The sequence below is a fragment of the Lampetra planeri genome, chromosome 40, assembly GCF_965212315.1.
Source record: "Lampetra planeri chromosome 40, kcLamPlan1.2.h2, whole genome shotgun sequence".
Taxonomy (NCBI): domain Eukaryota; kingdom Metazoa; phylum Chordata; class Hyperoartia; order Petromyzontiformes; family Petromyzontidae; genus Lampetra; species Lampetra planeri.
Genome location: NC_136146.1, coordinates 1,491,391 through 1,514,296, shown reverse-complemented (window position 1 = coordinate 1,514,296; position 22,906 = coordinate 1,491,391). Strand labels below are relative to the sequence as shown.

The 22,906-nt window shown below is 43.5% G+C and overlaps 1 protein-coding gene across 1 annotated transcript; it reads right to left on the bottom strand.

Moving 5' to 3' along the window:
• Positions 1–522: 522 nt before the first annotated feature.
• Positions 523–20,968, bottom strand: LOC144731716 (YY1-associated factor 2-like). The gene is made up of 4 exons (XM_078612903.1): positions 20,646–20,968; positions 16,123–16,248; positions 12,498–12,659; positions 523–6,276 (listed from the first exon to the last, which is right to left on the bottom strand). Exons 1-4 carry the CDS (start codon positions 20,669–20,671, stop codon positions 6,003–6,005), a joined length of 588 nt encoding a protein of 195 aa, XP_078469029.1. The 5' UTR covers positions 20,672–20,968; the 3' UTR covers positions 523–6,002.
• Between the last annotated feature and the right edge of the window lie 1,938 nt (positions 20,969–22,906).

Here is a 22,906-nt window from a genome sequence, read left to right as displayed (position 1 = left end):
TTTGCCTCGCAAGGACAGGCTTTATGATCTAGTCTTTAATCATATAAACTTACTGAAATTAATGTGACTGTACCAACAATGAATGCATACGATTTTATAACACACCTACATTGGATATTAATGGCAAATAACCTAATAATTCACATGCAATATACAGGCTGTTTTAAAAAGATGGACCCAATTTCAAAGACATAGTGATTTGAACTCGGGTCCATCTTTTTTAAACACCCTGTATATTTTGATTTAAAGCTTTCGTGACTGCAGGGATTCATATTCTTGGTTCTTTCGGTAAAGTCACGTAGAAGGGAAATAATAAAACAATCAAAATATAAAACAAAATAAATTCTCACGACGTTTCGACTGCAACACAAGCAACCATCATCAGCTGATGATGATTGCTTGTGAGAATTATTGTTTTATATTTTTATTATTTAATTTATTTCCCTTCTACGTAACTTTACCGAAAGAACCAAGAATATGAAACCTTGTATATTGTGAGAGGAAATGGCAACACTCCAAAAGCAATATTGTGTAATTTATTATACTTCATGATACAAAAATGAGTCAGAGGACAAATGAATAAGCCAATACTTTTGCTAATGTATGCAAATAGACAAAGTATAAAAGGTGAAACAAATTGACAAAGTGTAAAACAAGCCACGTATAATACGTAATATGTACTAGCACCACTTAGACATTTCAAGTATTTGTCAACTACCCACCGAGAATATTCAGTCCATCCATATGATTACATCAACAACAACCTTGTCAAACATGACGCATCGACATTTATTAGCAGGAAATTCTGAAAGAAAACCACGTTTTTTTCTGATATGCTTATTATGGCATAACAATAGTAATAATACAATATTAAACATTATTTTAATAGCTCAATATATGATTTGTCAAAAAGTCAGCACAAAACGTTATGCATTAACATACTTAAGGCTGACAAACATGCAGATATGAATGTCACTTTGAAGAACATTTTTCTTCAAACTGCTTTTTGGTACTGAATTTGAAACACGAGAACATACGAACAATTTATATTTATAATAATCTGTAGTATTGAAGTTGCCTGTAATGTATGCATGTCCACAGCAAGTAATGACATAGCATTTTGCTATTGGCTACATGCAGAGGGCTTATATAATTCAAGAGTTACACCCAGGTGCTTAATTTGAGCCAGACCAATCCAGAGCGCTGCTAATATGCCCTTCTCTTATCTGCATGATTTTTGTATATATAAATCTGCTTATAGGATTATAGGCATACAGGATAATTATCATGGCCAGGCATACTTTTGTATCTCGTTGTAGTGCTGATAATCCATATTCCAAGTCAGCCTAGTCACGTTCCTGAAACTATCCAGAAATTACGTCGTGGTTACACCACTTTCGTTTTTGAAATATAATTTAATGCAACCAAAGAAAATAAAGTATCTGAAGAAGTGTTTTCAAAATGCCATGTGCTTTGTAGAATGTTGCAAATTCTATATAAAGTAGATGAACAGTAGAACTATAGTGATCACAATACAGTTCTGCATTTGCAATGTGACTAGTCCGTTGATCAAATGTGTAAGAAAGGCATTCTAAAGTTTTTACTTTTTAGCTGCCGTGCACGGACAGACACTTTCAAAAATAACCCCTGCGATCTGATCACGTCACTGCAAACATTCCTGTCTTTCGAAGGAGATTCCAATTCATGTTATCGGTGTCATGTCATGTGACAAAGCATCCATCCATTGTGGGATTCTTGCAGAGCAGTGCAACAATTATTGGTAGACCAAAGCCAGGAGGGGACATCTCAGGAGGAGACATCTCAGGACTAGTGCTCAAATGTGGCCTCTTTCAGACAACAGGTAAATAAATTTAGCAGTGACGGTCCCACCCGAAGACGGAGACTTGTGTTGCCTCCGAAACGTCGTGATTTAATTGATTTATTTTCATGTATTATTATTATTTTATTATTTTTTACCTACGTGACTTTACCGGAAAAACCTAAGAGTATGAATCCTTGCAGTCACGAAAGCTTCAAATCTAGAATTAAGGGTGGCGGGGGGGGCTGAACTTTCCAGCTCACCGTGCTACAGAAAAACAATTCTCATCACACGGCAAGTAAAGCTGGTGTATTTCTCAAAAGGTAAAATACTCCTCCAAAAATAAGCAAAACGTTCAAAGTAATATTTTGTTTTGTTGTCGTTGTAGTTATGAGTGACTAGGCTCAGACCATCACTTTAGAGAACCTGCTTTTATCATGGGCAGCTAACTTCTATTCAAACGCAATTTCGCAGAGAATCAAACCACCTGACCGCTGACCTACATTCAATTTTTAAAATGTGCCACTTAAATTTCGCGAGATACAGGTTTCTCTCACTCGACGCGGGTTCGACTTGTGCGATCTCGCGCTCCGAACCCACTTCTAAGCAACATGTCCGCTCCGTGCGGTTCGCATTCACTCGACATTGCGGCGATGTGGTGGGAACGTGGGACAGCGTTGTGTGTCTACTACGTGCGCTCCTCAGCAGGCAGCTGCCTCCTTCCGTGCCGTTTCTGCTTTGCTGCATCTTAGCGCATGAAGTGAAACCTCTTATTTTGGGTTGTGTAGCATCACGGCTGTTGATCGATATGCAGACTAATAAAGCGGCGGGGGGGGGGAGCCTCGGTCCAGCCTGCTGCAAAAAAATAATCTATATCATGCGACAATAATGAAATAACCTTCGAAATAAAACCTACCATTAAAAACATACAGCGACTAAAATTATTTGAAATCATTTCGTTTTAAATACATTTACTCGACCGTAAAATAAAATGAAAATACATGTATATAGAAGGAAAAAAAAAACAACGACTGTGCTATAATGAATGTGCTGTGCGTATCGCAACTCCGACAAGACACAAGCAGTCAACGCGCACAATGAGAGAACGTGAGGCAACATCCGAGCACCGTAACAGAAGGCGAGAGAATCCGAAGGAAGGCAATGAAGGGCCGATAGCAAGATGACAAGAGGTCGCGGCATTACAGGGAGCTCCATAGTACACACAGTGACAACACCGTCTGGGCCACAGCAACTGTGGGCCTGCATTGCCTGCAGCCTGGTGCCCTGGGAGCACCGTTACGTGCACCAAATGAGTTCGTCATTTGTCTGGCATTGGTCCGGCTAAATGCATGCACGCATGCATGTACGCATGCATGCATGTTGAACTTCTTTCACGCAGTACAGAGCCGACATAATCTGAGGTGCGGAAATGCAAACAAATCTGGAAAGTCGTGGTATTACTGTGCACATCTATATGCATGCGCGCGCACACACACACTCATTGTAATCGTATTTGCATACTGATAGTCACAATAAATTCCATTATGCATCATTGTAAATTATCAGTCATTGATTATTACAGACGCATTTTATTTTTCCCCGTCATGTACGCGTCTTGCCATAACATACTCGGTTATGTTTCGTCACAACAAAAGTATTGTATTGTGCACATACGGTACAGCACACGCAAACACGCATGCACACATATGCACGGCAATAATTAGTCTCTCATAAGACACAAAACAATTACCGAAATTAATTTAGCCACGTGTAAGTGCTTTAAGTACAACAGGGGCACGATTGATGTGGATATTAACGAGGGCTTACACGACTACACACATAAAACATACCACAATATCGGTTTTACATGAGGCATGCTTTTGCACTAGCACCAATAAATATGCAAGGGATCACATTAATGTGTGTTTTTTTCTTGTGAGTTACGATTTCACAGTAGGGCTATTATTTAGTTTTATTGTTCCATCGTTTAAATTGATTATGACAGGTCTGGTTTACGTCAAGTGGCATTGGAAAGGCTTTCATTTAAAACTACGCTATGATTGAGATTTTAGACGAACCAGAAATATTTATTAAAACTCTGCATCTTCACCTTTAGCAATTGCTTTCCTCAAGGGCTGCAAGATTTAATACAATGGTACGTTTTTTTTTCTCAACACCAATAGTTAACAGGTAAAACACTAACAAACTTGCCGTAGAGGCACTGTTACAGAATCAAGAATATATGAATGCATAGCTGAAATACAAAGCAACAGACTACAATATATATATGTATTCGAATTTGCACAATAATTTCTAATATAGGTATATATTTAAGTATATCTATAGAGTACTTTCATTCCATTCAAGTTCCATCAAGTTTATTCCAAGCAATGAAGGTGCCAACTACTATGCTACGCTAACACAATGCCAGTGTCCCACAGCATATGGAGAGGTAAGCTACATTGAGCTCTTGCCATTATTTTCGATGATAGTACAGTTTTAATTTTTGTTTATTTCTCAGTCCTTTTCAGGGATTGTGTTTTCCTAATAACGGTTGGCCATACAGCACATTCCACGCAGATCCTTCTCACCCTCGACCATGAAGTGAGTGAGACATTTGTTTCGTTCCCGTCATATTGAACAGATTATGCATCGGTGGGTGGAGTGTGTCTGCATTTGTTCACAACTCGGCAGTCCCAAAATGAAGGTCGATTAAATCTCACCCTTGTGTGAACCCCACCAACCACCACACCGATCCAAGACCCCCTTACAGCCGAAGGATGCAATTCGCATGATGGGAACCTCACAATTCAATCTGTGGTGTAGATTTCACGAAAACCGTGCCAAGATTGCGCTTTACAAGCTCGGTGTGACGCTGTCGCTTGTACGACGACGCACGCTAAGGGGAGCGTGCGGTTCAAATCACACGCAAATTGATGCAGATACAATAAATTTAACTCCAAAAACCGAATGTTAAGCGAGTGTCCGTACATGTGCATTTGGCAGGGTTCATTATCTTTCTGATAATCACACCGACATTGTGGAGTGCACACCTATGGCTTAATCATATCCCAGATACAAATAGTTAATTGGGCAAGTGTCAATGTGCTCTCACTTGCCAGGCCGAATATGTGCTGCACTCGATTAGATCATGAGAACATGTTCAAATTATATGCGGCAAGCAAGCCCTCCCCACATTTAAATGCCGTGCCATGGCCGAAAAAAAACGTCTCGCATAGCAGCTGGCACAGCCAATAGCACAGAAGCGCACACCACGATACAGCCACCGATGTAGTATGTACAAACACAAGGCACCACAAACGTATTCTTGCCACGCATTGGAAAGGGACAACCGCAATAGAGAAAAACAACTGTTTACGGACAGCAATATATAAAGTTAACCGTCTGAAATCCCTGTACTGTATTGTAAAAATGCCATTGTCTTTTACACAGCCAAATTGAATAGAAGCTTTGTATTTACTGAGCAATGCAGATTATTTGCAGTGCCAGTGTGTGCTGTAGAGCTACTACTATTCACGTGTTATACTAAAATGACACGTATGTTATTAAAGTAAAAAAGGTTCAGCTCCATTGTTTATGTATAAATAAACACGTACATTTTTTTGAGGCCAAAACATTAGCACCAACAGATTTTACATTTGTTTCTATTTTGAAAGCACTTATTGCTCTAAATTAACTAATAACTTTTGTTTGACAGTCTCTAATGTCAGATCAGTTTTGGCGCATCAGCACCCAATGTTTGTGCTGAGGTTTATCACAGTGAAATGTGGCATATACAAGTTCATTGGTGAATTGACCTTAAATTTCTGTACACTGAAAAGTCGGCGTGATACAGCCTATGGAAAAAACAAAACACTGCTGGTATAAGATATGCTTACGCAGCATTTTATAAGGTTTTATAAGTTGGGAAAAAATATGGTTGACCAAGGCACACATTTACCTCGGCTATAAAAACTGATTCTCAGTGTAGTTCCGGTGCAAATGCATACAGCGATAAAAACACGGCACTATTTTTGGGCCTGCCAAAAAGAAGCCAAATTGAAATTTCGCCGCTCTCCGAGCACTTTAAAGAGACTTCACAGCACGCAAATCAATCTGCGACGGATTCCTACGCTCGCCACCCTCCCCCCCTCCCCCTAACACCGCCACCTCCACCGCCGCTTCAGTGCGAGTCTCCGCTCAGCGACTCGTCCCTCTGCGGCGAGGTCGGGTGCGAGGGCTCATCTCTCTCCGTGTTGCTGTCGGAGCTGGAGCCGCCCCTCTCCGAACCGCCCCGGGCCGCCCCGCCCGCCGACGGGCCCTTGGGGCCCGTCGCCACCGCGCCGGCACCTGCCGTGGGCTTCTTCTCCTTGAAGTCGGTGATGATGACGGTGACGTTGCCCACGGTGACCGCGAGCTGCTGCCCACTGCTCCTGTCGATGTTCTTCAGCTTGGGCCTGCCCCGAGATAGGTGCGAGAAAAAATAAATCAACAACGACACCGTGAGCGCGACGACGCAAGGACCGCTTGGGTCCAGGCGGGACTGCGGTGGGATTTTGGCCGTCTGATAGTTGGAAGACTGCAGAGTTCAAATACCAACTTGGCCCTTCCGTCACGCTTTGGCTCGTTAAGTCTGTGAAGTAAAACTCGTCTTATCCGCTACCCTATTATCCACTCTTCCTATTACACGTGGGGCTTGGACAGATGCGTGAGACTTCCTACGATTGGTGTTAATCCGCAGACAGCAGACCCAGAAGATGCCACCAGGAAGTGCGTTGTTATCCACCATTCACAATTATTTTGCGGGTAAGATAAGATGCGTAGCGCATGCACTGGATTATCCATGTTTATCCACAAATGTTGTGGTAGATAGGATTTATTTTTACCGATAATTGTGGATAGAATGATTAACCAAGAGAACCAACTCCCCCCGCTCTCATCATTATGAATAAAAAAAGTTCTACCGTGGCACATGTCCATCATGTGTGCCTCTCCATAATAGTCACTACATGATCTGTATCAATAAACCTCCTTGTTACAATATTCGTGACCTCTTTGGCTTATTACATCTTCAATCATTTTGGTAGTTCACAATCTTTCTTTCCTCATTATTTTCTCAGTGGTTTTACAGAGTTCTACGTATTCCATTTTATTCAGCATATTCATCCTTTTGCTATTCATCCCCTTATTGCATGCATTCTTTAAGATTTTAGATAACTAGTCCTCTAGCTTTCTACATTAACCACCCACTTTTAGTGCACATCACAAGGTTAGTGATCTCAATTTTGAAAGTGACATCCATTTCATCATTCTGCTTCTCTGGGGAGTTCAATCTGTTGCTGATAATGAGTCGTTGTTCCCCTACCTCCTGAAAACTAGATGTTTGACGTTGTCCTAGTCTCGCCTTTAATTAGCTCTGTTCATTCTTTGCCAATGTTAAAATGTAACGTGCATCGCACCGGCCTGCGATCGTTTGCCGTGCTGAATTTGCTAAGGTGAGAGACGTCCCTGACAACGTGGTGTGATTTTTCGTGAAAATTAAGTCACTTTAATTTATAAATGTCGCAATGCAGCCGCCTCCATACAGGCGCGTGTTAGCTTCACGGCCCTAGTGGTTGGGAATTCCAGTTCACATTTTTTCCCTCATTTTTAAACTAAACTATTTTTTATTCTTGGGTCTTTCGGTAAAGTCACGTAGGTTCAAAGAAAATAACAAAAAAAATTAACCTATCTACGTGACTTTACGGAAAGACCCAAGAATATGAATTCCTGCAGTCACGAAAGCTTTAAGTCAAGAATTAAACTATTTTTATGTTTACCAGGTAAGAAGCGACCTGGCCACAAGTGATAGTTCAACCAAGTGGCTTATCATGTGGACATTTATAGCAGCCACATACTTCTGAACACGTGTTGATTCTAAATGTGGAGGGAAAAGTCGAGGGAAAAACTGGAGGACCTGGATAAAAATTCCACGCGACCACAGGGAGAACATGCACACTCCATATAAACAGGCATCAGGGTCAGGACCGAACCCACAATCTCCTCCATACCAGGCGAGGGAGAAAACATCTCACCACCGCGGCACTACCAAATTCACTAATAATCATCTCACCCCCTGGACATTTTAACTTGCGTTACAATGAATTTACCAATTGTATCATATCGTAGCTGATTTAGTTATTCATAGAATTGGTACATTTCTAGATCTTCATGGCCTGTTGCAGAAAAAAAAAATGTAATCAGCTTAAACTTACAGTAGTTTCAGGACCTTAATATTATCCAGGCAACTCTTCCCTGAAGTACAACTCTTCCTCTGTTTAGGAAATGCATCACAGGACCATGTGGGATGATGATGTGGGGAGACATTCATCCAGCAGTGGATATACACGGCTCATGATGATAAGTCGCTTCAGATTAAGCAAAGAGAGAGTCGGTCATCAGTCTGAAATCATCAATCTGAAATTGAAACATCCACTAAATAACAAGGATGACCCATTTGCATTCTTACACGTGTGCAAATACACCCACAAGCAAGTGATACGACACGTATAACATGTGTGGTTTTGTAGACATACCTTATAAACACTCCCCTCTCCAAACTCCATTAGCTGAGTTTCAAAACAATTCTCTACCTCTAGGCAGGCTCTGGGTTTGTCTGTTCCGCTTGAGCTATACATTGAGGACACCCACATCGGTGTCTTACTTAACCCATTGCGACAGAGGGTGAAATTGTACACCGATGATGGTACACCAATGATTGTGATCGTATTATTATTACCACGACTACTACGCACGTTTACCCGGGGAAAACCTCACCGAGTGCCATTATTCTTTTTCAGAAGGGTCGTTCCATGTTTTGACAGAAGTTGGGGGGGGGGGGGTACGATGTATATTCCAACTGAGTAAATTGTAAGTCGTTTTTTTTGGTTATCTCTCTTCCATTTGACAAATCTGGAGGACACCGGCATTGTCCAACGACACCAATGTCCACCGCTATGCGGACAGCGACACGCATTACCACGAGCTGGGAATCGAACCGCAAACCTCTGGAAACGCGCAACCGCTCCGATGGTGTCACCGTGGATCTTTCTGAAGCGGCAATTCCTCATTTGTCGGTTGACAAAAAAAAAGGCCCAGCGTACTCTCATCCGTCGTCACGAACAAAACAAATCACCATTTTTAGTTGGCTGTCAATGAAATCAAGATCGGTTGTCAAAATGGAGAGCCCATCCCTTAACGATAAGATTGTGCAATTTTTCGACTTGATTTGGCACCAACCACTGAAGACGAGTACTGCCAAAAGCTTGGTTGTGCAAGGGAACAGTGACTTAGATCAATGGAAATACGTGGTACATTTGTGCAAATCTAGCTTGACATCATCTGACAATCAACTGAAGACATCGCATCAATTTTTATTACAAGATAACAATCTTCATCCATTGTTAACTTTTAAACTATGTGATTACTTTACACTATCAGTAGCATCTATCTACCTTAATAGAATAGCAGTTTAAACAATATTTACAAGTGGTGCCACAGTACACGTATTAATGTCAATACGACCTAAGTTAAATATACACTGAGGGGTGTTTCATCAGAATTGCCAAATGCCTTGCAGAAATAACAACGTGTAATAAAACTAGAAAATGATAGATTGGCCTGTCGCCAAAGCATATGGGTGTGCTGCTACTATTCCTATTACAGGAGGGCCTGGACAGATGCGCGGTGTTAATCCGCAGACAGTAGACCCAGAAGATGCCACCAGGAAGTGCGTAGTTATCCACCATTCAAAATTATTTCGTGGGTAAGATAAGATGCGTAGCGCATGCACTGGATTCTCTACGTTTACCCACAAATGTTGTGGTAGATTAATTTTTGTTTTAGATTTGAAGCTTTCGTGACTGCAAGGATTCATACTCTCAGGTTTTTTCGGTAAAGTCACGTAGGTAAAAAATAATAATAAAAATAATAGAAATGATAATAGAAATAAAATAAATGATATTTTAATTCCTATTATTTTTATTAATTATAGTTACCGATAATTGTGGATAGAATGATTCACCAAGAGAAGCAACTCACCCCGCCCTCATCATTATGGATAAAAAAAAAACGTGATACCGTGGCACATTGAACCGTGGCATCAATGCCAAGCAGTAAGTACAATGAATGTGAGAGAACACGTGTTTCTAGTGGTGGCTGCAGCCATGCATAGTCGGGTAGGAACATGCCATCCTGACGTTTTCGTTGCCAGAATGCAAATGTACACAAACTTTTTTTTGCACAATGAGCCCCGGCAGTGTTACCTTCAGTTCCCTTTTTAAGCACTTAAAACCACAGTGATGACAACGTGCTGTTCACACAGAGGGCTCACTTCTTCTTTAGTCTGAGGATGACCTGCAACCTGCCGAGCTGTACAATGAGGGGGGGGGCACCACTTCCTTAGGCGAAAGATAAACATTAGCATGTGAGACAAGCAATCTTAACTTGTGAATGTATTTCAACGTTAAAACGCCTGCGCCGCCCATGGATAAACATTTACATTGTGATGTTGTCATGTCATCAGGTATCAACAAGTTTACAACACAGTAGTGTTGTGATGTACATGCCAGTACTTTGTTTTGTACGCATGCGACCAACTATATAATAAATGTTGTTAGATTTTTAGTTGATTTCAATTACAGTTGTTTTAAATCGGCCATTTGCTTGATTAAATATTGTTTTGAATACTGATAAGATTGATAAAAAAAATGTATTTCTAATCTTCGACATTTTGTTTCACACTACCTGTTAACATAGTCAGATAAATGCATTTTGTATAAAAGTGAATGTTAGAAGGCAAAATAGCTACAAGTGGCAGATGCCATCTAATAACAACTTTATCTCTCCAATGGCTTTCCTGGTTAAAAACGCGAGTCATTCTGCAATGACGTTCGATGTTTCGCTCCACATCCTGGAAGCTTCTTCAAGCACTATAAAAGAAAGAAGCAATCTAAAGAAGCTCCCACAGCACGTGGAGTGAAAACATCAGACGTCAATCTGCACATGAGCTATATTGAACAAATGCAAAAACCTTGGTTATAATCCGGAGACTACTACGAAACCAACGCATTGATCCGAGTATAGGAATCCCTCGCGATACATAAGTGATGCGTTCCAGGGAAATGATACTCAACTCAAAATTACTTGAAGCTAACTATAATTTCCCATGAAAAATATTATAATCAGGGGTTGACTTCCTAGCTGACATTTCTGGTAAAGAAAATGCGTGACTAAGTGTCATAAAGTGCGCAAAAATGCATATTAGTATAAGTTTGCATACATTTTAACTCATGCTAGATACAAACAATTTGATACAAATACTTACCACAGATGGTCCAGAAGCGACTGATTTGGAACTGAAATTCTGACACTTTAAAAGCCTTTCCATATTTTCGACCATTCCACAACTGCTAGACGAGTCATTTTGGCGGCAGTTAAAGGCGCCACATTTTGAACACATTCTAGAACGTTTCCTGCGTTAACCCAAGTAGTTCTCACCGAGGTCGTGGGTAGGCCAAGCTTTGTAGCAATATAAAAAATACACTAAAACGTCGAATTTAACCTCGAGATTAATACTTTTTCTTTGAAATTTTCCTTGCCAGAGGAGCTATCATCATCAACTGTGGCGTTTTGAACTCATCTCATACGTCATTTATGCAGGAAAAGCTCTGTTATCCTCCATCCATGATGGAGGATGCCGGTTAATCAAATATGCCAGTTATCGGAGAGTTATACTCATGGTTCACCACATTTTTCAAGTACATTAAACTTTTCAAGACAGAAACTAAGCTTACATTTTAACTATGATATGAGAAATAATATACTCTTTTACAGGGGTACTTACCAGTCAGTTGCAGAGCATTCTAAGTTGATTGTAGAGAAGCAGTGGGGCAATTTAGAGTACAGTATACAATGGTACAGTACTGTATGTACAGACTGTCGCTAGCGCCACCACTCGGCAGCGTCTTGAGGCTTCCGTAAAAAAACAACAGATCTTTGAGAACCGCACGGCAAGATGCCGGATGGCTATGGGAATTGTTTCCGGATACGTGAAGGACGATTAGTATTGCCATCTATGACAGACGCCGGTTAATGGAGCATTCCGGATGGTAAAGTGCTGTACTTTTACTCTACTTTATTTAAACTATCACGTGATGCTACACAGTATGGCTACATAACACGTGCACATTGAACGCACGACATGGCGGGGCTGGCAGATGGAGGCACGTGATCGAGGGATTTTCCGCGGTACGAACTTCGCACGTACAGTACTGTGTTACATCGCACGTACAGTACTGTGTTACATCGCACGTACAGTACTGTGTTACATCGCACGTACAGTACTGTGTTACATCGCAAAGTAGACCGTTTTCACCGCGTGAAAAACAAATGCGCAAAAACTTTTGCGCAATTTTTAAAAGCAATGCATATGTGAAACTTTACACTTGCAAGGAAATATGTTCCCCCAATTAGTCAGCAAACGTATAAGCGGAACAACGCACGTGGAAACCTATCGCGGGGGGGATTGCTGTATACGGCGGGAGCAGTGGCTGTCATAAGGGGAACACTTCCCAATGGAGACCCCAGTCCTCAGCGTGACCGGTTGGCAAACATCAACAGGCATCAACCGTAATCATACCTTGTTTTTTTGTTCAGATTCCTCTTGCTTGTGCTGGAAGACGCCTCTCTGTCTTTGTCCAGCTTCTCTTTCTCACCGCGCTCCCTCTTCTCCTTCTTGGTGGGAACACTGAACTTCTGAGCCACCTGCTGGGCGACGAGCTGTGAATTCAGTCGGGGCTTCCTGCGGCCACAGCAGGCAGGCACAACGCAACATGGAACAACATTAGTTTGTCGGTTCTGCGTTGTGAGGGGGTACAGATGGCAACTAGTCAACACATGTGTTGTCAATAACACTGCCCCCTAAAATATATAAACGGGTAACGTTTCGGGCAACAGCCCTTCTTTAGAGATCAATCTCTACAAGTGAAAAAAGGGTTCTATGTTACGAAGAACGGCCATTATTGAATAATATTTGAGTTTTTACAATACAAACGTGATCTGTAGGGCTTCCAAATGTGACTGCATCTCAAAATGCTGTACAAAATTGGAGGTAGGATACCACAGGGCAAACAGGAATATTATCATATGGTATGGTGCTGTGTAAGATACTTATATCGAAGAGTTATAATAAGAGCAAAAGATGCCTTAGGTTTTGACTTGAACAGGTTTACAAAAGTTGCCAGAGTGGACAACTGGGGAAGGGATTTCTAGACAGCACAGCTCACAGCCGAGAAGATGCCACCACCCACCCACACAGCAGAGGTTCACTGGGGGTTATTGACAAAAGGCTTTGGTGCCTGGCACAGCGAGCACACGAGGGGAAGCAGGGGAAGATGTCATGGGAGTAGTTGGCAGAGGCAAGTCCAGGGGTAGATCTTGAAGGGGATGAAGGCAGTCCTTTAACTGATACTGGTAGGAACCTCCTGGTTCCACCAGCCCACAGGAGATTATTGTGTCCGTCCGTCGTACATCCAAAAATGGGAGGGGTGGGGCTGGGTGGAGAGGGGAGGGTGGGGAAGAACTGGGTGGGGAGGGGCTGGGTGGGGAGGGTGGGGCTGGGTGGGGGGTGGGAGGGGTGGGGCTGGGTGGGGAGGGGCTGGTCACCCCGTGGTGCCCTTATACAACTCAACGTTTAACCTACTCACGCCGGCTTGTGCCCGCCCTCAGTCGGGCATATTTGCGGAATACACCACGCCGCCGTTGACCCTGGCCATTGACCGAGCAACCCAACGTTCCTACCAGCTCCCTCCGCAGGAATGTGTTAAAGAATTTCGTAAGCAGCCAGTGGAGGGATCTGTGGAGTGGGGGTGATGTGGTTATGATTACGTATGCAAGGTGGGAAGTCTGGGCTGCTGCAATTTGATTCATTTGGAGATAGTTTTGCAGGTTCCCAAACAAACTTTGTACAAGCGGACTTCAGTTTCAACATCCGCCTGGACAACTTATCCAAGGCAAGGGGACTCTCAAACCTTGGTAAAGTTGGGAGGGAAGAAGATGTGGCTGAACAAGGCGAAAGCAGTTTTTTTTCACGTTCTGAATAATTTGGAAAGTTCCCTGGTTTGTGTTTTTGTGTAACTAGATTTGTGTGCTCTTGAGCAAACAACATGACCAACTTGCATTTTAAATTTAGTTATCATTATAAGCCATAATCAATCTTCTGCTGGATGAAGGCCTCTCCCCAAGCTGGCACACCACCACCTGTTAAGATCTTGCGATGCAAAACTCCATCCAGCACCCGGACACATTGATTTCATCGCTCTATCTACTAGCTGGACATCCTCTTGGATGTGTTCCATGCCATGGTTGCTACCACTGTTCTTATTTTTGGCCATCGTCTCTCTTCTCGTGATTATTTATATTATTTTACTGATATAACATTTCCAGATAATAAGCCACTTTTTGATGGGCTTTCATTTGTGGCCAGGTCGCTTCTGAAAAATAAGTCAATAGCTCAGTGGGCTTTACCTGGTAAGACTTTTTAAAACACAGTCATACCTCGGTATACGACCGCTTTGGAATACGTCGAATTTGGTACGCGTCGTGTTTTGACGAGAAAAACACGTCTTGGGATACGACGTCTTGCTTGGGATACGACGCGCTTGCTAGAACTTGTATGGGTCGGCATGAGTCACCGCGTACCCGCATAGACCCCGTTCACGACTCCTCCCCTTCCTCACCACCATCCTCGTAGGCTATCAACTCATCTCAGCAAGGTAAAGTGACATTAAATTTTATTTATATGTGTTTATGCATTTATTTTAATTTATGTATGCATTTTAGCAATAAGTAGTGTCTAAAATTATTTAATACAACCCCATTAATGTATAATAAATAATAAATAAAATATTATTTATTATTTATTATACTCTGGATAGGATTATTTCCTTTCTCTTTATTTCTTATGGGAAATATTCGTTTGGTATCCGTCAGTTTCGGTATAAGTCCTACCTTCTTGAACGAATTAACGACGTATACCGAGGTACCACTGTATTCATCTGTATTGCATTTTATTTGTATATTTGTAAGTGATTTGATTACATTTCCTATACTTTGCACTCCTATCGTGTTTTGTATTGTTTGTTGTTGTACCGTTCTGACCTTTCCCGACTGGACACTTGTGAAAAAGAGCTTCATAGTTCATCTGATTTCTCCAGGATAAATATTTCGATTCTGACATCTCCTGCCTCCCGAGTCCACTTTTCAACACACTTCGGATGATGTAATTCATCTGCATGTATTCTCTAATCTATTTATTCATTTTTCTGTCACTAATTTCAATCAAACATCTCTCCACGCTTCTATGCACATTTTTCTCTTTTGTTCTACATCTTTCGTGAATGACCGTGTTTCTGAACCATATGTCATAGCAGGTAGCACACATTGACTCAAACATTGGAAAGCGACATGAATGTTCTTAGCATGCTGAGAACCATGAATTATTGAATACCCGAAACTGATCAGTCATTTATTTTGTTTTTTGAAACCAATGCTTGCCATCTGTTGCCCGATCCGTAATGCCCACTTTTAAGCAGATGGCATACCTTGACTGACCATGATGATGATGATGAATCAACTGGCTCGGTTCGTAGTGTGCTAATGACAAGACTACTCAGAAGAAGGAATATACAGACAGTCCTCGACTTACAAACGGGTTATGTTCCCGAGACCCGTTCGTAAGTCGATTTGTTCGTATCTTGCAACTAAATATTTAAATGCAAGTACGGTCAGTGTTATAAAATGTGTTATGGTTCAACAAACGCATTGTTAAATAATAAGAAATATTGTACATTTGTATATAATACTGTAATAAATACTGTAGTGTAAATAAAACATAAAATAAAGTACCATGAAAAGAAAAAAATCGGTTATATTTTCACTTACCTCGAGCCCTGATGCTGGCTTGCTTGTCGCAAGGGCGCAGGATGATGGGACTATTAACATCTCGCCGAGGATCGCTCCGCAGAACAAAATAGTCCCGCGGTTCGGTTTGTAAGTACGGACGGTTACAAATAACAACATCTTACGGCGGTTCGTTCGCAAGTGCGGATGTTCGCAAGTCAGGACATTTGTATCTCGGTGAGTGCCGGTACTTGCACAACATCTTGCAGTACACCGTCGACACAAGGCTGCTCCACGCGAGAAAATTCACCAGCTCACAGGAGGAGGGGGTTGGAAGCAGAAGGCAAAAGTTATCAATTTCTCACCGTGTGGACGTGCCTTTCCGCACGTCGCAGATGCTGCACTTGAACGCCTCCGCCCTGTTCCTGAACGTGCACACGCTGCAGTCCCAGTATGCCTCCTCAAACAGAGCCTTCGCCTGTCTCTTCGGCCTGTGGGGAATTGTAAAAAAAAGAAAAGGTTGGGTCGGCCGTGGAGAAGGGGGAAAGGGGGGGGGGAGAAAAAGGGAGGAAGAAAAAAAACGTGGAGCAAATGGGAGGATTGGACAAGAAGGATGGGCACAAGACGAGACGGTGCAATTGCAAGCGAGGGAAATTCACAGGACATGACCCAGGTCCACCCTTGCAAAACAGGCAATGTTGTTTCATGTATCTTAATGGGTCTGTTTCACCGTCTGGTTAAAGAAGGGATAGCGGAGAGAGCAAATGGCTGTGCATTTAACGGGACACGTAAAACGCACGTCTATACGCTGGTATGCGTGCAGTGCATGTACCTGTGTATGATATTCACACGATGCATATTTAATGCATCGTGTGAATAGAATTACAGGACAGTATAGTACACATGTGTTGACACAGATATGTACAAACAGTGCACAAATCACGTACATACAGGGTACACACAGATTTGCATTTTAAAAAGACATACTATACCTATGCATAATAATTACATGTAAAAAATAAAATCATTACACGCATAGATATTACTTAAGGCGACACACAGATGATTCGCACGTATATACTCGCATAACGAGAGAAATGCATACATATAACACACGTATACATACACTTAAGATATTTTTTATTATTTATACACAACAGATTCAGTACAAATTCACAACGATATGTGTCGTGTAACCGAGGGGAAATAAAGTTCACAATGTTGTCGTGAAAATGGCCTTATTTGGGAAATACTGTGGTTTAGTCTTTTAAGCCAACAGATGCATACATGACATGTAACATACACAAAGGCAAATCACTATGCACATGTACAAGGCCTGTGTATACACTCCTCACTGCATACAAATGCATATATAGACAAAATAAATAACGAATGTCAAAACCAGTCCAGTTTGCTTGTACTGAACCAATGCTGCACATATACAGATACGTCACAATCCATGCGTATGCAATGTGTGCGCTCTAACGCACGAATGAATACACACGTGAATAGACTCTCTATGTATGAATACATCGCTACACACATGTGCATATTGTGTATACTCGAATGCATAAGCGAAGGAATGGCTGTCCCTACCACACCTCACTTTAAATCATTTACCGTAAATTTACAAATTGTTAACTCTTTAGAGCATTTCTCTCCCACCACCTCCCACAGTGCTCCAACCAAAAACAGCCATCTACCATCAGCCAAACTCAAAGCTCATGCCATACTTTTCTCACCTCACTTCCATCTTAGGCCTCCCCCCTCTACTCACTGGTGATGTTGAGACCCAAGCTGACGATTCATCAATTGTCCTTCCCCCGCAACTCTGATTAGCTCGGTTGGCTACGTACGGTGTGAAAAGAGTTCTACACGCAAACACACAAGTCACTCTTGAACTCCATGGATCCCTCCCTTTCTAATTTCATCTCCTACTCAACAATCTCGCGACCTCGTGATCTCCAACACCACGTCCACCAGTAGGTCGAGTGTCCATCGGGGTGAGGAGACTGGGTAGGAGCGACTGATGGATGCCAAGAGTAACTGGAATCTGGTTGAATGTATAGTCAGTTCTAATCACCAGTAATATCACGTGACTGGACCACCGCCACAAGCTACTAATTTTCCCTCCCTAGGCCACCTCCTTCCGAGTTTCCAATCTCCTTCCACGCCAGTCAAAACGTAAAAAAAAGAGTTAAAGTTGCAAATGTGTAATGCGCACAGATTCCGTAGATTCAGAGGCGCAGAAAACCACAGGCAAGTGGGAAGGCAGTCAGAACCAAAGCTCGGTGGGGTCCTGTGTTACCCAATAGCTAGAATGAGCTAACTATTTACATGCCGATTAAAAAACATGGCCATTAGAAAACATTCTCGAAGTTCTCATCGTGCCCAATGGTGTTTAGTGCCGTCTCAAACTCACATTATCCACTCTTATCTCTCTGCCCCCTCTATGTATGTGCTATATAGAAGGATCATTGCCCATAAACGTCGCCTATTAAACAATAGTTCTTCATCTTTTACGGCACTTACTGAATCATGTGTTGAGTTTTGTTCTTCCTAAATTTGTTTGATGAACCCAACTCCATTGATGTGGGAGGAAACCAAAGCAACCGGAGAAAACCACACGCGTAACGAGGTGGTCAACACTCCTCCCCACACGGATGGGAGGGAAGTCCACATTTGCTGTCCCTCCGTTATCCTGGCAAGGCAGAGTATGGGTCACCGCAATGCCCATGGCAAGGGTGTTTCACAACACGTGTGCGATCCACCATGCCTTGCCACCACAGTGCTGGGTTACAGGTGGAATGCACCAACTTGCAACTACTGCCACACATCCATCGTATTAACTTCCCTGCTCCGCCATCTGTCTTGTCCATCCCTTGCATCATAGTAGGCTCCAAGTGGACTTCCTTAAGAGCATATTCATGCCACTTCGTCTGCCAGTGTGACCTCTCTTCCCCTGCTCTAGAATCTGACCCTTTCTAGAGCCACATTACCTTGTCCTTTCTGGCACACAACTGCTCTCAGTGAGTAACAACATTAACCCCATTGGTCATGGACTTGTAATCCACTGCCAAATATGGAAGACTCGCATCAATCTCTTGAGTATCAACTCAATCCAGGGACCAAATCAGACCTACACTCTGCAATAATGATCACACGCTGGCATTCACGCCAGGATTGCCACGTGTGAACAACTTACGAAAAAAAAGGCAGGTGGAAGATTTGGAATGGTTTAATGGTGAATCTGCTCCTCCCAATTGACCTGGATGAGACTAGAAGGCGGAACGCGAGATGGCCACACAATGTAACTACAAGAGCCTGAGTTCACATCTTTACTTCGTACACGGGTGTAGTTTTACGACCACATGCAACAGGATTTCCAATTAAAAAAATGCATCTGGCCTTATGACAACACATATTGCTTTCATTTAAATACCCAGGCTCCAGAGGCTGTACGCAGTAACCTGTATAAAAATAATCAATTATAATCATGACTTTATATTAAAAACACATACACATAGAGGTCCCCCGTGTAGCCTACATAGGCTGTTGGGGCAAGTGCTGTTAGCGAGCACCTATGAGGGCCGGCACGGCACACGATGGGGTGGGTGGCCAGCACCACGCCCGGCCGCCTTTGTCTCCCCAGTGGCGATGTTGACTACACACCGCTACCAGGTACTCACTTTAGACTGAGTCGACCTATATACACAATCACACACACATTCAATTACACACACACATGTACACACTCACACATATATACAAATCACACGCATTTATTTACACTCACGCACAAATACACAATCACACACACACACATACACACAACCGCACAACAAAGACAAAAACAAAGATCCCCCATATAGCCTTAACAGACTGTAGGGGCAAGTGCTGTTAGCGAGCACCTATGAAGGCCGGCACGGCACACGAGGGGGTGGGTGACAGAAACACGCCCGGCCGCCTTTGTCTCCCCAGTGGTGATGTACACACACCGCACCAGGTACTCACTTTAGGCTGAGTCGACCTAGGGGAGGCCCGGGACTGGTTCAGAAACAACCGCACACACACATATACACAGTCGCACACACATACATACACAGTCGCACACACAATCAATTACACACATATACACAATCACACACACAATCAATCACACACACACACAATCGCACACTCACACACAATCGCACTCACACACACACAATCAATGACACAATCACACACAATCAATTACACGCACATACACAAACACACATACACACAATCACTCACACACAATCACACTCACACACAATTACTCACAATCACACTCACACACAATCACACACACACATATACACACACACAATCACACATACACACAATCACACTCACACACAAACACACAATCACACACAAACACACAATCACACACACACTCACACACAATCACACACACAAACACACAATCACACACACAAAATCACACAATCACACACACAATCACACTCACACATAATCACACACAATCACACTCACTCACACACAATCACACAAGCACTCACACACTCACACCGATCTACACAATCACACTCACACAGCCGCCGCCGCCATTCGCCACGATGTGGCGATCACGTCACCACGGCGCGCGCGTGCCAGGCTAGGTGCACTTTAAAGGCCACGTGAAGTGCTACACAACACGCACACACCGACACAAATAGACAAAGACAAAGCTCCCCCGTGTAGTCGACACAGGCTGATGGGGGCAAGTGCTGCGAGCGAGGAAGCGCCGACTACGACCGACACATGGGGGGGGGGTGGTAGGGGGAGGGGGTCGCTGTATCCAGCACCACGCCCGACCGCCTTTGTCTCCCCAGCCGGAACGCGCACACGACGACGTTACCTTGTGGGGCTTCTTTTGTCGCCCATCGCGATGTGGCTGGCGGCCACGCAGAGAGAGAGAGAGGCGGGTGGTGGTGATGGTGGTGGTTGTTACCGACACGCGGGTCGATACAAGCGCGAAGAAGGCGAAATGAAGCGATCACATCGAGCTAAACAACAACAACAAACAAATAGTCGACTGAAACAAACAAAACAAAAATGTAGCAATAAACAACGACGTTAAAAGAAATGGGAGACGCTGAACAGCGGCTTCGTCTCACACCGCCAGAGACGAACAGCTGAGCAGCTGCCCCCCCCTCCATCCCTCCCTCCTCCCCCTCGGCCACGTGACGCGAGCCCAGCCAATGGGGCGGCCGCCCGAAAAAGGGGGTGACATCATGGGTTTGTGGGGAACTCGTCCCACGTGTGTGTCGGGGGGACACGGGGAATCCACGTGGTGTGTGTGTGTACGTGCTGCGGTTTTGTCTCGGCCCAGACACACCCACGTGGTGTGTGTGTGTGTACGTGCTGCGGTGTTGTCTCGGCCCAGACACACCCACGTGCTCTGTGTGTGTCTACGTGCTGTGGGTTTGTCTCGGCCCAGAGACACCCACGTGCTCTGTGTGTACGTGCTGCGGTTTTGTCTCGGCCCAGAGACACCCACGTGGTGTGTGTGTGTACGTGCTGCGGTGTTGTCTCGGCCCAGAGACACCCACGTGGTGTGTGTGTCTACGTGCTGCGGTTTTGTCTCAGCCCAGAGACATCCACGTGGTGTGTGTGGAGAGCTGGCTCGTCCACCGATATCTACGTGCTGTGTACGTGTGGAGGTCTGTCTCATGCACTCACTCAGAGTGGATGGGTGGAGGAGGCTCGTGAAGGACGCTAATGGGCAGTTCGAAGCAGTCGCACTCCGACATCAGCGGAGGGCAGAGGAGCCGATGCTCACAACATCGGGTGGAGCGCCGGGCGGATAAAACACAGGAAATTGGCACAGTAGAGGGCACAGATGGTACATCGACCAGTCATTTCAGGCAGTCAACCGATGGCACCTGGGTCTTTCCCGTGACCTGCCAGCGAGTCTTCTATACTTCACGTGGCCTCAAAGTGCACGTAGCCTGGCACAAGCGCCGTGGGGACGTCACCGCCACTGAGTGGTGAACTGTGGTTGTTGTGTGTGTGTGTATGGGGAAGTCTCATCCAGAGTAAATTGCGTGCTGTGTTTCTGGGGAAGTGTTTCTCACCCATAGAAATTCGCCGATGTTTTTGTGTGTGTGTGTGGTGTCGAGGTCTGTCTGACCCAGAAAAGTTGGAACGTTTCGGTGTTGGGAATTGTAGCGGTCTGCCAGAGTGATCGGAAAATGTTGTAACGCACTTTAGTCTTTTAGAATTTATTAACAGGTCTGGATAATGGTGGGGGGGGGGTCACACTGGCATTTGCAGAGTTGTTCTAATTTTATTGTATGATTATGATTTTCATTTTAGTTTAATCGCTTTACATATCACGGCACACATTGCAACGTTGTGATTCGCTGTCATTCAGTTCGTTGAATTTTAGAATAACTGAGAATTAGTTGTCTACTTATTATTTTAATGTTTAAAAATTAAATACTATTTTGCTTGTTGATGTCTGGTTTGCATTATTATCGAGAGGGCTTTGGCTTAGAAACTGCTAAAATAATATAAATTATAAATAATGACGCCAATTATGTAGTTAGGAACGCCTCAATGAGTCACATGACGTAGTGGTGGTACCCACTGCCTTGAGTCACATGACGTAGTGGTGGTACCCACTGCCTAGGGTCACATGACGTAGTGGTGATACCCACTGCCTAGGGTCACATGACGTAGTGGTGATAATTCTAGATTTGAAGCTTTCGTGACTGCAATGATTCATATTCTCAGGTTTTTTCGGTAAAGTCACGTAGGTAAAACATTAAAAGTAATGAAAGTAAAATAAAACAAAACAAAAATAAAAATAAAATTCACGACGTTTCGGAGGCAACACAAGTCTCCGTCATCAGGTGGGACCGTCACAGCCAGATTAGCTGCATCAAGTGAAGCAATGATTCAAAATGTAATCCCTTATAAGCAAGTTGAAGGGGGGGGGAGTTCATCAGAATGTGGTAGCCAATGAATGGAACGTATCGGGAGGGAGGGGGGTGGGAGGGGGAGGGAGCCAACAAAACATTTGGCGACGGCTTAGACGCGGCTGCTGCGCACGCCAACACAATGGGCAGAAAGGGGGAGGGGAGGTCTGATACACATGATAGAACAAAGGAACGA

Bases quoted from the DNA above. Each gene is read 5' to 3' on its own strand.
- LOC144731716 (XM_078612903.1), bottom strand. From the start codon at position 20,671: ATGGGCGACAAAAGAAGCCCCACAAG. The intron at 16,249-20,645 runs GTAACGTCGTCG...AATTCCCCACAG, and splicing joins GACAAAAGAAGCCCCACAAG to GCCGAAGAGACAGGCGAAGG. The intron at 6,277-12,497 runs GTATGATTACGG...ATCTCGGGGCAG, and splicing joins AATCTGAACAAAAAAACAAG to GCCCAAGCTGAAGAACATCG.